Source organism: Mus caroli, unplaced genomic scaffold (genome assembly GCF_978045245.1).
Source record: "Mus caroli unplaced genomic scaffold, Mus_caroli_1 scaffold_17, whole genome shotgun sequence".
NCBI classification, from domain to species: Eukaryota; Metazoa; Chordata; class Mammalia; order Rodentia; family Muridae; genus Mus; species Mus caroli.
In genome coordinates, this window is record NW_028227272.1 from 49,316,752 (window position 1) to 49,336,127 (window position 19,376).

At 37.0% G+C, this 19,376-nt stretch overlaps 1 protein-coding gene across 2 annotated transcripts in view; it reads right to left on the minus strand.

Moving 5' to 3' along the window:
* The window catches only part of Alcam (activated leukocyte cell adhesion molecule), a 201,240-nt gene that overhangs the window by 55,069 nt on the left and 126,795 nt on the right, over nucleotides 1-19,376 (minus strand). For both annotated transcript variants that reach the window (XM_029470472.2, XM_021185108.3), the window contains exons 2-3: nucleotides 3,751-3,851; nucleotides 69-288 (exon numbers count right to left, since the gene is read on the minus strand). In XM_029470472.2, coding sequence (XP_029326332.1) covers nucleotides 69-288; nucleotides 3,751-3,851 — 321 coding nt within the window. The remainder of the gene's footprint in view (nucleotides 1-68; nucleotides 289-3,750; nucleotides 3,852-19,376) is intronic.

Sequence of the window (19,376 nt, forward strand, 5' to 3'; positions counted from 1 at the left end):
CCACCTGGAGAACACCTCCTACCACCAGCCAACAACCCCACTTCCCGGATCTACTGCAGTCTACTTACTGAACACCTTGACTAGGGTAGGTGCTTCAAACACATTGTCCTCGGTCACTAGCATGCACACAAATCTCTTCTCATCACTGATCTTAGCATTGGCGATAGACAAAGTGTAGTTTTCTGAGAGGCTCAGTCTGTCCTTGTACTCTGGGACATCATCATACTGCACACTTTTCTTCGTAGAAGATCGGAATGCAATAAATACTGGGGAACCATCAGGCTTTTCCTGAAAGTCAAAATAACAAGACACGTTGAAAATACACATAATTCATGTGTTTCAGCATCATATGCTGACCCTTTGTCATGCTATTTTATATAGAATTTTGTTGATGGTGGTATTGAAGCATGTTGGTTTTTAGGCACCAGCATCACTTAAAGCTTCGCTTTGCTTACAGAAAGAAAAATCACATGGAATGAAACTGTTGGTTCTCTCACAGGTTCATACAAAGGGGTGAAATGAAAAGACCAAGCTCTCTGAGGTTGAGTTTAACTCACATCTGTGGGACATGAATGGCTGTTTTGTTGGGGGTGATGTAGTCTTTAATATACATCTAAAAAGTAGATAAAAAACAAACATAGGATGCAAAGAAAATGTTCAGGAAAAAAAAAAACCACTGAAGTGGTCGGTCACAGAGTTGAGCTTGCTATCTGACCTTAGGAATGTCAAGTAGCAATATTGGAAACATTTATTGTTTAATCCCCACAATTTAAGTGTTCATATCTGACAACTAGCATTGATGTGGTTGCCCCATATACCATGTACTCAATTTTCATGAAGGAGAACAATTCCCCCTGGCAAACCATCCTTTTCACTAAACAAGACTGAGATTAAGCACTGAAACCTTGAGTGTTGCACCTAAGGTTTAAAACTTACTTTGAACGGTATCATGAAAATGTTATCAATGTAAGATAGAATCTGTCATGGGAAATAGTGGCAAGGGCACTGGTCCATATGGTGACTTTTCCCTCGGGAGGCAGAGGCAGGCGGATTTCTGAATTTGAGGCCAGCCTGGTCTACAAAGTGAGTTCCAGGACAGCCAGGGCTCTACAGAGAAACCCTGTCTCGAAAAAACCAAACCAAAAAAGAAAAAAAAAAAAAAAAGAAATTGCCTTACCTAGAAAACAAGTTAGACTAAGATAGGGGCCAACTATCCCCCGTTATTTACCTAACAAGGGTTTTGAGAACCTAATGTATGAAGGAACATGGTTAAGATCTAAGCAAATATCAAGATTCCATAGAAGCTTATTAGTTTGATTGGTTTCGTTTTTAAGTAACTATTAGTTGTGATTGCAAAGCTTATTTAGGAATTCAAAAGGTTTCGTTTCTTATGTATGTATGCACATATGTAAATATATCAAGACCATTTGTCTTAAATTTTTAGTCTTATCCCAGTTTTACAGCTACAAATCCTTGACTTAAGTTATTTCTTTACTGTCGGGTATGGATATATGTTATCAGGATACCTGAGGTTTCCATACTCATTCTCTTTGCAATAGATAATAATCATTAATGTTTTAGTACTTAATCACATGGCAGGTGCTTTTTCTAGGTTATCTGTGAAGTGATTAGTGGGTATAGCTTTCATAACAAATTACTGTAAATTAGATTTACAGTATTAGTGTCACTAGTAGGTTTTCCAATGAAGGTAGCATTTTGGAGGATGACTTCCGAAGGTCCCCACCAGGAAAGAGCAGAGATTGGAGAGCAGCATGGGTACCTGTAGAGTACACTTGAGGAATCCTGACAGTGGTGAGATGCCTCTTCTGTATCAGTCACTGTGGCAGATGCTTATGAAGAAGGGTAGGCTTAGGAGGGGTGACAACTCTTGTCTCCACCCATGGGGAGTCTACAGAGATGGGGGAAATCTAGCTTTCTTCTCTTTATCTATGCTCACTTTCAATTTTTCCAAACCTTCTGCTCTTCTTCCAGCTGATTACATTAAATTAGAGCATGCACAGTGTTTCTGCAAATCAACACTGACTTGAGAGTCACTCAAATGCATCTCATTAATTTATTCCTGGAGCTTTTTTGCTTAGCTAACAATTTGAAAATAGCCCTTATTGATTGGCTTCCAGCACTATTGTGTCAATTCAGCTGGTGTGGAATCTGGCCCCCTATGTTTTTCTTAAGATGCGTTATTATCACACGAGTTTATTATTCTTTCAGTTGATTCCATTAATTTTGGTGGACATTTTGTTCCATGAGTACATTACATGGTAGACTCCAAGACTTGGAACTTGAGGACTTCAAATAGACTCTTTTCTCAGCAGCAATCCTCTGCATTTACAGAGAACAAGAAATGACCTGGAGTGACCCGATAACAAGTTCGTACTAATGACAAGTGTGATGTATTACCTACCTTTCTAATTTCATTCTCTTTTTTTTGACACATGTGCACAGTGTGACTGGGGAGATGAACCTCACAGTTATAGTAGCTGACTTCTTAAGTCTGTACTTCTTAAGTCAAGGACTGCTACTGCTAAGTATATTGCTATGAATTAATCACTTAACCCTCATAGCAACACTGTGAGGGAGATATCTCATTTTCATAGTAAGAAAATAGGCTTAATTCACCTGTTAATGGAAGACTTGAGACTCCATTGGTCTAATTTCAGAGCTGATATTAGAAATAGCTATGCCTGTTTATCCCTTGAGTGCAAGCTTAGGCACTTTTGCCAAAGTGTATTTAGTATAACGTATTTTTTATAGGAGATATTTTACATAAAAAGTTTGTGGTCAAATAAACCTAACAAGTTGATATAACCAAGGTCTCACACAATTCACAATGCATTTAAACATAACTACTACTTTGAGAAATGTTGTCGCAAGTAAACAGTTAATAAACCATCTGGAAACCAACAATGTTCTTCTTATGCAAATGTCTGCAAGTATTCAGGGACTAGGGAAATATGCTATTGTATTCCAGGAAGTATCTATGTACTTGAACCTTGCTCACTGGTGCAAGTCTTTTGTGGCCTTGCCTTGGGAAACTGTACCACAAAGACACCTTTTGTTGATCGGTGTTCAACGGAGGCATCAATCTTTGATAAGTCAACTCCCATATCCACCTGCTGGGATCCCTACTCTCCATTTCCAGACCTATCTGCATTGTTTTACCTGACATACTATGATGGACTCAAGTGTAAGCAATGGCTCAAATCAGCAGTTAAATGTACAGTTGTTCTGTAATATCAACACACAGAAGACCCAGCAACAGAAACAAGGCTGATTGCCAGCTCCCATGGAAATCCAAGTTCTCTACCCTCTCTAGATAGCTAGATCTACCTAGGCTTTGCAGTAACTGCATCACTCAGAAACCAGTAAAGAGAAAGTGATCTCTGTAGAACTGTGCTCTACACTCCCTTGATAGGATTCCAGAACCTTGCCTTTCCCTGTGCCTCTAACACTTACGGACAGATCGTTCAGACAAAGATGATCCTTCTATAACTGTGGAATTATTAGATGCATTTAAAATAGCATTAGTTATATAAGCATGAATTTTATTGACATATTCAACATATTACATTTTTCTATATAAGTATGCACAGATAAATATTACTATTATGTCAGTGTTATATACAGAGAGAGAGAGAGAGAGAGAGAGAGAGAGAGAGAGAGAGAGAGAGAGAGAATTTTTATTTTAAAAGCTGGAGGCAATTCACCAAGTCCCAGAAGGCTCACACTTACATATTTCCATTTACCAAACATGAGGTTCTGAGGTACGTCGAGACGGCAAGGCATGACAATGGTGTCTCCATATGCTGAGTTGACAGTGTACCATCCAAGGCCTTTGGGCAAAAGGGAAAAGAGATGCTGAGTATTGTCCTGAAGCAATAGCAGAGGAACACAGGAAAATTTACAAGCTGATTATCTTCTTCACTGTACTTACTAGGAATATATTTCACAGAAACATGAAGCTGTGCCAGAAATAACATGTTCAAAGATCTCAAAATAGCTTGAAATACATTTTCATGGAACGGGTTATCAAATTTACCTCTTAGAAAATTAATATTAAGTGACAAGATTTAAAAAAATAGCTCAAGTTAGAACAAATTTCAACTTTATCTGGATGGAGAAATGCTAGTATTCAAGTAGCTGATTTTTTTTTTCTTTTGTCTTTTGGATTTTCTCTGTATAGCCCTGGCTGCCCTGGAACTCACTTTGTAGACCAGGCTGGCCTCGAACTCAGAAATCTGCCTGCCTCTGCCTCCTGAGTGCTGGGATTAAAGGCGTGCGCCACCACATCAGGCTCAAGTAGCTGATTTTATAGACAAAAAACCCTACTAAATTTTAACTTTTCATAAAATATTAATATGCTAAAATTATAGCACAAAAATTCTGTCTTCACAAGGAGTTATTCACAAAGTGGTTAGCTGCTGCATTAGGGAATCAATCTAATTTAAAATGTTGTTTGTTAGTCTGGTACACAAAAAAAGAAACGGGTCATTTCATTCTTTAATGAGCTAAGTAATAAAAAATTACAATGTGAAAAGAATAATTTTGATTAGGAACATAAAAATATTTTTTGTATCTATTTATAATCCTGGAGTTTTGAAAAACCTTAAGGCTTTACGGACAGAAAAACAAACTCTTTACGGTCTTTCTTCAAGGGCAGTGTGAAAATACATTAGTAATTACATAACCTAGAAAGAGGAAGAGGGAAGGGGAGAAGGATGATTAAAACAAAACAAATCAAAACAACCAAGCAACAGATAAAAGGGGTAACATCCGGTCCTGAGGAGCCCAGCAGCGTGCCATATGCTTTATAAGGAACTGGATGAGAGCCGCTTACACATATGAATCCATATGAAGAAACAGAACTGCCCTTTATCCTGATTCTATCAGAATATAGTATGTATACATGTAGACACACATCACATCCTACTCTCTAAATACATAAAACTTATATGTGCTAACTAAAAAGAAAAAAAAACCCCACTTTGATACTTGCATTGCCAATAATAGCAAGGAAACATGTCAGACACCTCAACTTATCAGGTTTACAGAGCTCTTTAAGGTTTAAGAAGCTCGTGGGTGGATATCCATTAAGGAAGACCCTAGGTGGTATAGAGCATGAAGGGGCTATTCTAATCTGCAGGGGAAAAGCATAAGCAGAGGTTATTTCGTCCAGCAGGTGGTGCTCAAGGGCAAAGCTAAGGCAATCAGCAACACACAATAAATAAAACCATCTTGGGACTTTCTGAACAGGAGCACCCGTGGGTGGATGGATGGTACTTTTCCCACCCATCAACTGTACGGTATACATAAGAGCTTTACACTGGGATAGAAATCACTAATGTTATTAAGGAAGGGAGGTGACACAATTCCTATTCTAAAATTCAACTGGTCAAGAGGCTACTTCCTCTCTAAACATGTCTCTGTGAACAAGAATAGAAGGAGCCACTGTGTAGCACAAACTGTTCGAGCACTTTTTTTTACCACTGTAAAGATACAGGATAGTATGCAGAAGCAACGAGACTGTATTTCCATTTTGTATTTGAAAATGAAAGAATACATACAATTGTTCACCATATACCCAGGATCTGTTAAAATAACCTTAAAACTTTCCCATAATTTTGTTATCCTCATGCTCAGATTATTACTCCCTTTGACATTAAACCATCGGATATCAGAGGATCATAAAAGAATAAATAGTATTTTGCTCTAGTTTTTATTTCATATATTTTGCAATGCTAAGGATTAAACCCAGGGCTTCAGGCATGCAGGCAAGTGAGCACACCAACTCTAATACTGGACTTTCTTTGTTATTTTATAATTTTTTTAAAAAATTGAAAATAGATTTTTCTTTCATACAATACATCCCAAGTACAGTTACCCATCCCTCCATTCCTCCTACCTCCCCAACCTCCCCCAGATCCACTCTCCTTCCTTTTATTTTTCAGAAAAGAACAAACCTCCAAAACGACAGCCAAACTGGACAAAATAAGATACAATAAGACAAGATGAGCGCCCTCTTCTCAAGGCTGAACAAGGAAGGCCAATAGGAGCAGAAGAGTCCAAACAGCATGCAAAAGAGGTATGCTGGCTCCCACTGTTAGAGGTCCCACAAAAAAACACCAAGCAAACACCCATAACATGCATGCAGCAGACCTGGTGCAAACTCACACAGGCCCTGTACCTGCTGCTTCATCTCTATGGGCCCATGTGACCCCTGCTTAGTTGATTCAGTGAGCCTTGGTCTCTTGGTGTCTTCCAACACCTTTGACTCCTAAATACTGGACTTTTATATGTGTGATCCCTAACAGGCATATTAACCTTGAATAGGCTGTTCTAATAAGATACAGCTCTGGTTTTCTCTATCAGGTTCTTGCATGTGGTAATTTTAGCATGTATTTTAATTTGAGGCTAAGCATAGATAATGCAGATCAACAAAGCCACAGGTGACGTGTGATCTCACCTTCTACAGTAAAGCACTTGCATGTGATGGTGGATTGACATTTCACCTTCATCTGTGTCAGGTTGCACCCGGATAATTGGCTCACGTTTTTATAGAACACCTTCTTTTGACAATTGGTGGTGATTCCGAGGTAGACCAAGCAATGCAGTTTGCAGAGAGCTCAGGATCCCTTGATGTCAATCCTTCATAAGGCAAAGGGAAGCAAGCAAAGGCCTTTCCCAAATGTTGATCACTGATCTTCCCAGATACTATTCTTCTCTTCTACCCTCATGGAAGATTAATGTTCTATACATATGCCAGATTTTATGACAGATTTTAAAGTTGCATGAATCTGAAGTTATTACCATGATCAGAGCACAATAGTGGTAGAGAAAACAAGAAGCATTCTTAAACTCCATATTATGACATTTAAAAAATTTAGTAAAATGATTTATCATTTGCATGTGGTGACATCCTTTTCATTTTACTTATCTAATATATTTGGAAATCAGAAATAACTTATAGCAATGGAACTTTGAGGTATTCTTATTGCTTCATCATATTCTAAAAGCATTATATTTTGCATGGGCTGAGAACATGGATTTTTTGTTTTGTTGTTGTTGTTGTTGTTATCTATTGTGATGAAGAGAAAAAACCTAAACATGAAAACAAATACATTTCATGGTAGTTCATGGAAGCCTCTCTTCCATCTCTCACGAGATTAAGAACCATTTCTGCTCTCTGATTTACAGATGATGCATCTCGTGAGACCACAAAGCAAAGTGTTGACACTTCAACTGTTTTGACAACTCAGGGGTCACATCTTAGAGTGACAATGCCAAATTGAATTCAGCTATGACAGGACTCTAATGAGAGAAGAAATTCAAAGGAAATAAGACACATGACAGAAACAGGGACAACAGCAAAAGACAAACAGTCAGAGACAGAATATCTGTTCCACAGACTCAGCAAAGGATCAGTACATTGGATCATGTGAGGAGCCAAAATAATGCTTATGTTGGGATCAATTTTCTAGTTGGCTACAGCCATCAACTTGCTTCTAGTAAGGTCGTATGACTTCCTGGTTCATCTGGGTGAAAGATGCAGGGTGTGCCTCTGTGGGAGAGCTAAGGTGTTTAACCTCCTAGAGATACAGTAACTACAAAGACCATGGTGATTTGGTAATGAATTAGCGTCTCTAACTCCTAGAGATGTCTAGAAGGGGCAGCAAGACCCAGAAAAACCTGTCACCCTGAGTGACTCTGTTTGCACCTTTCGTAGAAGAAAAAGCCTTTTATCTTTAAACTACCAGATCTGAAAATTGAGTTTGGCTTACTAGAATTCTCCCGCAGTTTCCTTCCTGTAATAGTCATTAACTAAATTATTGAATTTTGTGCTCTACAGATTATTTGGCACTATTAGAAATACAAACTGTCTGTCAGATATTTCATTAAGATGCTGAACTTACAACATAACATAGTAGACTGTGGATGTGCACAATATGTATATGAGCATCCATATCCACAAGTGTATATGTTATTTGTGCCTGCAGGTGTATCTCTGTGTGAATGGATGTGCATATCTGGAGAATAAAGGACAATTTCAAGTGTCTTTCTTCAGGTGCCACCTATCATTTTACGATGCCACTATCTCACAGGGGACTAAAACTAAACAGGTATGGTCAGGAAGCACAAGAGATATATCTATTCTTACCTTCCTGGTGCTGATTCTACAAGCACTCATATGAGCCATGGTACCCGGTTTCTTCTTAACTCAGGCTCTCATGCATGCTGGACAAGCACTGTAACAACAGCATCCCACTTCTAACCAGATAATTCTGATACATAGCAGCTCAAAAAACAAACAAACAAAACAAAACAAAAACCTGAGCATAAAGTGCCCACTAACTATAATTGTATATTTTTGAAGCAAATAATTTAGAGCAGATATCAAAAGGGAAATACTAAATTGTAAGGTAAGTGAATACTTTTGACTTCCATCAAAAATAATTAAGAATGTAATGATTTTTATCACATTGGTGGCAAATGACTTTTCTATATAAATGAATTCTAAAGGTCAGAGTAATGATTCTCTTTATATTATTGATGGACTTCAGACTCCTCTCACACATTCCAAGCAGAAACAGAATAGTAGAGAAGACAGAATGAGCCGCAGACCCAGTATACTTCTGCATGCTGTAATTTAGTATGTATAATTATTATTTATTGCTCTGCTATTTTAATAGCATCTTTGTCCTTAGAAGCACTCACTGAGCTTTGTAGCTCTCTTTGGTGCCATGAAAGGGTTAAGCTGAATTATAATGGGCTCAGAGCATGTGGTGTAAGAACTAAATTACAGTTTCACTGAAATGTCACATTTAGGTGGACAAATTGCTGGTGTAGAGGTCAGGTAGAAAGATGTTCGTGATTGAGAACTACCCTTGTGCTTAGTTGGTTGATTTTGATACTCAAACCGAGCTGATGCTCTTCCTTACCATATTAATAACAGGATGGGAGCAGCTCAATTTGACATGTCGATACTTTGTAATATCAATTTATAGCAGTGTTGGTTACATCTGACATTTTAGGTTGGAGCTATCTTCATTGTAAGAGGACTGGATTCTGTCTTCTGAGGTTCTTAGGGCATCTCTGACAGTCCTCCTCTTTCCCCCTCTATGAAAATTCAAAGCTTTCAGAAGAGATAATTGTCATTTCATATGCAAAATTACCTCAAGCCCTATCCACTCAGAAAGTGGGTTAAGCTGTAACTATTGTTTTCTTACATTCCACGAAACTGTTGTTTTGTCTTCTGTTTGTTTGTTTGTTTGTTTGTTCGAGAAAGGCTCTCTCTATATAGCCTTGGTTGTCCTGAAACTTGCTCTGTAGACCAGGATGGCCTAAAACTCAGCAATCCACCTGCCTCTGCCTCCCAAGTGCTGGGATTAAAGACAAAGTTTTGTAAGGCAAAGGCTGTCATAAATAGGGCAAAATGGAAGCCTGCAGAATGGAAAAGATTTTGACTAAGTCCACATCTGATAAAGGGCCGATATACAAAGTATATAAAGAATTCAAGATTCTTGACATAAAAACCCAAATAATCCAATTTTTAAAAATGGGGTACAGATCTAAACAGAGAATTCTTGACAGAGAAATCTCTAATGGCCACAAATCAATTAAGAGATGTTCAACATCCTTAGTCATCAGGAAAATGTAAATCAAAGAGGCTTTGAGATTCCATCTTACATGCCTCAGAATAGATAAGATAAAAAAATTCAACAGATAGTTCATGCTGGAGAGGATGAGGAGCAAGGGAACATCCTTCCATTGTTGGTAGGAGTGCAAACTTACACAACTTTGAAAATTTAGGGGTTCGCAGAAAATTGGGAATAGATCTTCCTCAAGTCCCAGCTATACCACTCCTAGGCGTATACCCAAAAGATGCTTCACTATACCACACGGACACTTGCACAACTATGTTCCTAGCAGCTTTATTAGTAATAGCCAGAAACTGGAAGCAACCTAGATGACCCTTAATTGAAGAATGCATAAAGAAAATATAGTACATTTATAGGATTGAGTATTAATCAGTCATTAAAAACAATGACATCATGAAATTTGCAGTGAAATAGATATAACTTGAGCATATCTTCCTCTTGTGGGGTAAGCCAGACCGAGAAAGACAAACATGGTATGTACTCACTTATATGTGGCTATTAGTCATAGAGTACAGGATAACCATGCTATAATTCATAGATCCAAAGAAACTAAATAGCAGTGAGGAACCAATGAGGGAGATACTTGCAACTCACTAAGCAGGGGAAATAGATTAGACACTGTGGGTGGATGGAGGGAGATGACTGGATGGGGAAGGGGTTGAGATGGGTACAGGAGGGGTGAGGCCTGGGGAGGATGGAGATAGAGTACTTGGAGAGAAAACTGGATTGTGTGGGCATGTCTGAGATGAGCTAAAAATCTAGGACAATGGAAAATCCCAGACATCTATGAGAGTGACCCTAGCTAATACTCCTAGCAATGGGGAATAAAGAGCCTGAACTGACCATCTCCTGTAACCAGGCAAAATTTCTAATGACTGGGACACCAACCCTGTCATGAACCCTTAGACCTACAATTTTTCCTGGCTACAATCCATGCAGGAATAAAAATGAAGCATAAATTGAGGGACTGCCCAACCAATGAGTGACCCAACTTGAGAACCATGCCATGAGAAAACGCACCCTGACACCATTAATGGTATTCTGTGAGTGCAGTCTGGCAGAGCTGTCATCTGAGAGGTGTCATGCAGCAGCAGATGGAATCATATTCAAAGGCCCACAGCTAAACATTAAGTGGAGCTTGTGGAATCATGTGGAGGAGGAGGAGGAGGAGGAGGAGGAGGAGGAGGAGGAGGAGGAGGAGGAAGGATGCAAGGAGCTAGAAGGGTAAAGAACACCACAAAAAAAACCTACAGATTCAATTAACTTGGGCACATAGATACTCATAGGGATTAAACTGTCTAAGAGGGAGCATGCATGGGTCAGAACTAGGCCCTCTGCACATATGTAACAGTTGTGCATCTGGGTCTTCATGTGGGATTCCTAAAGCAGGAACAAAGGCTGTCTCTAACTCAGTTGTTGGCCTTTGGATCCCTTTCCCTTGGGCTGCCTTGTCTCCCCTCAACAAAAGATGGTACTCCTAGTCTTACTGCAACTTGATATGCCAATGCTGGTTGATATCCATGGGAGGCCTCCCCCCTTCTGAAGAGAAGGGAGAAGAGATATAAAGTAAATAAATACCTTAATTAATAAAGAAAAAACAGACATGTGCTATCTCCACCCATCAAAACTAGTTCCAATGAAACTGGTTTCCAGGAAAGAATTTTTTTAATTAAAATAAAATCTTACTTTAGGACAAAATAATGATTGAATTCAGGTACAGGGATGGAGATAGAAGCTGCATACAGAAACACTTACTTTCCACCAAATCTGAAGGCCCTACTTAAATGTTTCATATTACATTACGGTGGATTGCAGACTTCAGGATTTGATTTCTAAACTCTTTATAGAAATGAAAAAATTTTTAAATTCACAAATCATAGACAGTATGGATCATACCATGAATGAGTTATAAAACCATGCATTGCATATATTTTTTATTTAATATAACAAAATATCATAGTTCTAATGGTAGAGTAAAGTTCACATTTTGAATTTGTTGGTCAACCCTACATTTTTATGATTCAGTCATTGGTAGTTTTTCATCTTAGAACTGCTCTGATAACTTGTCACATTGGAATAGAGTATAAGATTTTCCACACAGTCGCATATTCATTAATTGTCACTATATACATATACAGGCAAATATATATGTGTATGTATTCACATGTGCTCATATATTTGTGTTCATGTGTGTATATTTACAATGGATGATGGATGGTGCAGAACATTTGATAAAATCTAATGTAATTTTGACAATCAGACTGAAGAACTTTTCCTCCCTTCTCCATTGTTTTTGTCAATTTTCCTTCAACTAACTTGGCTACTTAGATATTGAACTGGTCTTTGGATATCAGGAACCCTTGTTCAAAATTCACCTTCTGTGTTGCCTATCACAGGGGTTATGTCTTATCACTCATATACAACTGAGTTATGCCCATGAATAAGAAAAGTAGCAATTTTTTCCTCCCTTCCCTCTCTACTTCCTGTAATTAAAAATGTGTCATGGTAGACATTTTAGAGTAATGATCAGGTCACTGTGGAATAATACTTGGAAGGAAATGACTATCCCATTAAACTATAAATTAGCATTAGTTCCTGAGATTGTATTTTAAGATGTGTACTCTTCCTTTTACTTGCAAAATTGGCAGTTTATAGCACTCTAAGTAGTCATCATTTCATCAGATTATAGGTCAACATAATAATCCTTGTTATGTGACAGGACCACATAGTGAAGTTCAAAAAATTATATTGGGACTTGCACTGCTGTGCTGACATTACTTTTTACATATGCCTATACATGTATATCATAAGCCAACATGGAGTGGCCTGTAGTGCTAGTTAAGTTGGGATTCTTTCACTATTAAGGGTATTGGCCTATCACTTCCTCTTTTTATTTTTTCATTTTTTTCTAGCATTCTTTGACCCCATCCATTCTGTCGGATTTTCCATGCATCCTTTAAGAGGTCTGTCTACTCATCTACTAAGTCATGAATCAAGTGTTTGTTAAGCATCTGCTTCAGACAAAGTGTTAGGTTTGCTTTGGGAAGGAAATATATAAAGGAAATAAAGGGGTTGTTCCCTTAATAGTAGGTGTAGAACAACTAAAGCATGCACTGTAGGAATGTGAGAAAGGAATCCCAGCTATGAGCCTGGGGATATTGTTTGAAGCTCCTTAGAGGAAATTCCATTGGACTGGAATACTGAAAGAAGGTTTTCATAAGTGGCAGATAACAGACTGCCTAGAGGTGCATGAGGCAGGGAATCTAGAAGTGCTGGTGACACACCTTCATCTCTTAAGGTAGACTTAATATTTTTACTAATTGCCAAAGAGCAGACATTCAGTTTTCACAAAGAACATGTCCTAACACAGGCACTTTTCCAGATTCACAATCACATAGGCTTCTCTAATATAATGACACAAGATTGTAGAGATCACTACTTTCTTCTTTCTTTTGTCATCAGCATATGCACTGACATTTTATTCAGAGCAGGTTAAGAATTTTATTTAGGAAAAAAATCCAGAAGCAACATTTTAAAAATCATTTTTGTGATTATAATATAATTACATAATTTCTTCTTGCCTTTCCTTTCTCCAAACCCTTCTACATATCCTCGCTTGCCCTCGTTCAAATTTATGGTCTCCTTTTCACTAATTGGTGTTACATGTGATAACACACACACACATACACACACACACACACACACACAGACACTCCAAAATATGACCTTCTCATTCTCATAATGTTATTTGTATGTATTTTTTCAGAGCTAACCATTTGATATTGGATAACTGAGGGATATGCTCTTCCCTGGGGAAGTGAAGTCATGGATCTTGGAGAACCTAGAGCTACCACCTTACTAAACCAGCATAATCCTTAACTACTCTCTCATTTTTTGACATTATACTCACAAATAAGTAGTCATCACCCAGCTGAGAGGAAATGTCTTATTGCAACTAACAAAGACAATTACAGAAAGCCACAACCAATCAAAATGCAGATTTGGGGAGCCCAGTCTCAATGAATACACCCACAAAGCAATTCCTTCACCCTTAGGTGAAGGATCATTGTGGAAGATGGAAAAAAAGTGCCAAAGGTTCAGGAAGTTTGTTGTAAAATTATGTTTTCTAGGAATTTCAGGAGCTATACCCATGAAGTTTCATCAATGTGACTGCCTGAGTATGAGCAGATAACAATAGGCAAGACAAATTGAACTCAGAAAAGACCTCAAAGCCTCAACCACACAGCAAGAAATACAGGCAACTAAAGAAAGCTCAGAGAATGTATTAGCAAAATATATATATTTAAAGAAGAGAATAAATCGAATAGCTAAAAGTAACTCAGGTGAAGAGCAGAAACTTGAAGTTCACTCTAAGCTGAGCAGAACTTAAAGAAGCATAATTTGCTAATATCAAGCATACAAATGCCTAGCATTTCCATTACTGGAAATCTACAATAGTGTGCACATGTATATACGATCATATATAGCAGCATTACTGCAAATGCTGAACAATGAAAGAACATAAATGTATATTAATATAAAAGAGCATCTATTTACACAATTATCTCTATGAAACACCTTGGGAAGAAATGATACCAAATATACTATTTTTCTTTATTATGAAAATATTTTGGTTTAAAAATTTATAGTAATCAATCATTAATTTATTGAGCAAGGGGCAGTCACTTGGTGCCAAGGGCCCTGTAGGTAAAGTTTGAGTTATGTTTTTAAAGGATTTTAAGAAAGGGAGAAATTTTCATTTTAGTTCTTTCTGTAACCTGCCAGCTATTTGATGGCAATTCCCAGTGTTTTATTTTGAAATTTTCTGAAACACTCTAAAGTTTGGAGAAACACAGCCATAATGCTTAAGGCATCCCAACAGGGTGTTGAACATGTATAATCCAAGAACTTGGGAAATGTATCTAGGAGGAAACTAGCTACACTGCAAGTTTTAGGACAGCCTGGGCTATAGGACACCCAGTCTCAACCCTATCCCCAAATAATGTACAAGTTGAAGTCCATCTATGCAAAACTGAGAGAGAGTCTGTAACATCAATTACCCCACATCTTTTTTCTGTGTTGAACCTTCCAGAAGTCCATATACTGTTCTCTGGAAGGAGAATCTGGTTCTGGAGTGTGGAGATGGGAGCACTGTGCTGATTAAGGGGTGGACTGTGATGATTTAAAAGGAGAGAAGAGTGTGGATATGAAAGGATTGTTGTAAAATTCTTACATCAAATAAAATTAATTTAGCTTGATATTATTTAATGGACTAAAATGTACACACAAAAAACCCTAACAGATGTGAACTTTTTGCAATTTACTAATGTCTCTAATATTTTGACCTTTGTTTTGTTTTTTTCTCCAGAAACCCCACACATTGCTTTATTCTGAGAATGGAATTGAGATGTTTGTATCACAATGGTATCCTTGTGTTACAAGTTATCACTCATTCCTAAGCGATGAGATTTTGAATAAGCAATAAAAGCCATGCCAGTGTACCAAGGCACAGGTTCTTAAATAATTGACCAGCTTAAACACTTAAAAATGCTTCTTGCTCGGTTTCTTTGTGGGAATAGGTATACAGTGAACCCAAATATTTAGATTATATGTATGAAATCTAAATTTTATTTAAATTCCCATGATGAATGAAGACAAATAGGAGAAATGATTAAGTCTATTTTCTTTTATTTTGCATGTTACTCATGATAAAAGTAAAAATTATGTATGTGATTTAGAAACTTATGTGAACTGGTTACTGGCTATTTATTTTATCATCCTTCTAATTATCTAGACTCGATGCTACGTCTTTAAGATGCTGCATAAATAGAATTCTCTAGTTAGAAACTTGGCCAATATAATGAAAACAATGAACAAGATGTTACTTTACATTTGTCCATTTTCTCAATTCATTTTTTTCACATTAGATTGTTCCTTTCCTGGGGACTTTTTTTGAACTACTTGTACTAAAGAAGAAGTGGGAAAAAAAACCCTATTTTTGAACACTTCCAGGGTTTAAATAATGCAATTATTTAGGCATCTTCTCAGCAGGAAACTCCAGGTTTAACTAGTTAGGAGTATCATTGCTATGTCAATGGATAGAAACCCTGTAGAGTTTACCATGTAAGTAGTTTGAAATTGTGGGTACAGTTGAATTACTTTAGCAAGAAGAATAGCGGTACTGTACTCACATAACTATCACCAGCAGAAAGCAGCCCCAAGGCTTCACAAAGGACTTTAAGTGCATCGTGTGAGGTAATGGAAACTTCTGAAATCTAGGCGAGTCTGTCTTCAGAAAGCGTTCACATCTATTATGACATTATTAACGTTGTTTTCTTCAAATATTCTAATACCATGACAACAAAGGACATCTTGATAGGAGAAAGTCAAAGGTCTCCTTGATAGCTAAGTCAAATTCCCAAACAACAAACTTCTATTAACTGTAATAGTCCTTAATGTGCCTTAGAAAAATATATCCCAAAGAGTTTAAAGCAATAAGATCACCACTGTTTGCAGACAGCATTCACTAGTAAGAGCTTGTTTTGTGGTATTGCATTAGCATTTTTAGAAAGGTTCAACGCCATTGGAATAAGAGACATAAAGGATTTTATTTTATTATTCAATTAATGAAGTAGCAAGGTTAACAAGTGGATTGATGGGGTTCCAAATAAACTCAGTAGATATCTGCTCTGGGTTGGTTGAATGATCTTGTTTGGGATAGTGCATTTTGCATATTTCACATTAAGCATCTGAGTTGGTTTGAGGAATGTCTACATTGGTTAAAATTGCTCTTTCTTGCTTTCTCCTCATGCATCCTAATTCACATTTCCTATATCTTTCTTGGCTATAGAGCTGTGTAATCAAACACGATAAATCATAAAGGTTAAAAGCTATTTATTTAGTTGATCAACACAGCTGGTGGAACCTGCTGGATGTTTTCCAAAACTAAGATTTGTGTAAATTACATGCTTTTAATCAATATGTATCAGGACATTTTCCATATAAGTTAAAGTCTTAGGAAGAAATCACATTTCTGGGACTTTTTTTTCTATTCCTGATAAACTAAACTCAAATTATTTCCAGCTTAAAGCATGAACGCTAAGTGTAAAAGTGTGTCCAATATATGTTTTTGAGAAAGATTAAAAACACAAAAAGGACAAAAAAGAATCCCAGGATCCCAGGATTATGCATTATGACAGTTTATATGTGGTTGAAAGTTTAGTTTTGTTTTGTTTTGTTTTTTTGTCTTAGGAGATCTTGTGTAACTTCAAGGACTGAATCAGGGCAGAGAGAATGTCCATTGTAGCTTTCCTACAAAGCTCAATCGGATAATAGTAGGATGCGTGAACTTAGAGATATAATGCTGACATCTATTAATATTTGAGCAATCACTTTTCATATATTCCATTTTCTCTGACACTCATTATTCTTAATTGATGAGTGGGAGGAAAAGTGGGAAAGAACAAGATAATTTAGGAAGGTGAAGAGTAGAATAGGAAATATACGAAGTTCTATTGAAAAGTAATTTTATCATTTGTAAAGGTGTCAGAAGAGAGAAATGCTGTAAGATGGGTAAAATTTGCCCCCGGAGTTGCCTCCAGTTTTGAAACTTTTTCTTATTCTCCAAAGTTTTAACTCTTTTCAAACTTCATCTTCCAGCCCCAGAATCCAGGTCTTGTTCATAAATCACACGTATCTATACTATGATCTCAGACTGACTTAATATTCTCTCCCAGAAAAAAATCAGACAAGGCACAAATACAAAAGCAAAAGTAGAGAAAGGAAGAAATGTGGAAAGTAAACAGCCTGCACACTGTGGTTGCAGTCTGTGCATGTGGACAGTGCTATCAAGCCCTATCCATGAATTCCTCTCTGTTTACCAGGGCATGCCTGCCTCTAGTTAGATTTTTGTATAGGGTGGCATGGATTACTTGTCATCTGTCTTGATGCCACATAGCCAAGTCAAAGACATGGCTAGATGAAGAATTCATATTTTCTTCTGTTATTTAGAGTACACTTGTGGGGTTCAGTTGATATAAAAATATACACCTCCAATTTCTACCACTACGAAATGCTAACTTACCAAGTTGCTATGGCTCTATACAGAATATGTATGCTAACGCGACGTTTTCATCTAGCTCTTCCCAGCAGAAGGCTGGATAGAACAAGGATGCTAAGATGGCAAGTTCATGAGATGGGGGTTTCTCCTATGGTCATGACTCATTAGCTCACTCTTTAATGTCCCGAGACACCTCAGTCAGAGCACTTTCGAGCGCTTCCCCGCAGCCTTCTCCTCATTTTCCATCTAGGGTTATATTTATACTGTAGTCTGATGATTCCTCTATGGCCATCAACTCCCTCCTCCTTGATTCTCTCACAGGTGTTATCAATATTTGGTATCTGCCATGGAAAGCATCTCAACTAGCACATGGGAGAAACCAGGATGGTGATGATGATGTTGTTTTGCTGAAGTTAGGAAGGGATGTTAACAGAACCTAGAAAATTATAGTTTTAGTATAAAAGAAGTGAGGGTAAAATGCATCAGTGGAATTTCAAATTAAATAATACACTCACAAAAGTAGTTCAAAATAGATTGAAGGCTTGAATTTAATACCCAAAGCCATAATACCCATAAAGAAAACAGAGATGAGACATCCTTCATGTTGGTTTTGGCAAACTCCTTTTGGATTTGACACCAGGTAAACAAGCAGACAGGATTACATCAAACTATAAAGTTTCTATCAAAAATCAAACAGTAGAGAGACAACCTTTGTAATAAAAAATAATTCTAAGATTTAGGAGGTGATATTCCAAACACTGTTATTTGGTACAAGATTAATATCCAAAACTAAAAAAGAACTGCTCCTCTCAAAACCCCAACAATCCCCTAACAAAATTCAGAAGACATTCATTGTACATAATATTAGAGGAACTGGTAAATAAAAAAGGGCAAAGAGGCTATAAATAGGCATTTTCACCCAAGAAGCCTTATAAATGGCCTTCAGGTATATGAAAAAGTATTTAATGTGTCAAAGAAGAGAGATTAAAAAATAAAGCTGCTAGAAAAAATATTAACTCATATCTGTATGAAGTATACTGATAACTATACTTCGTAACATTATTTTTTAAAATTGTATTTTATAGAGAGAAAATTTATAGAGGAGATATCATTCTATTTTCATCACATATCAAAACAGTAACAATGTGAGGTGATGCAAATGTTCATTGGTTTGAAAAACTGTTCATAAATATATATATATATATATATATATATATATATGTATACATATATATATATATGTGTGTGTGTATCAACATTGTGCTGTATCAAGATGTACAAGAAAGAACATACATATTAAGTAATCCTAAGGTACTTAAGATAATAACTACACAGTAATATGTAATTTATAAGATTTTTTAAGTTGTAATATTCTTTTGCATTGTAATTTTATTTATTTTATGATTTATTATTGAGATAATTAAGTTGCTTTAGTGAACTCAGACCTGAAGTATCCTCTTTTTAATAAATTAATTAATTTATTTTCATTTATTCACTTTGTATCCAGTGCATTGCCCCCTTCCCAGTCATCCCCTCCTACAATCCTTTCTTCATCCTGCCTTCCCTTCTCGTCTAAGAAGGTGGGTTACGACCTGGGTATCCCCCCACACTTGCACATCAAGTCCCTGCAGGGCTAAACACAT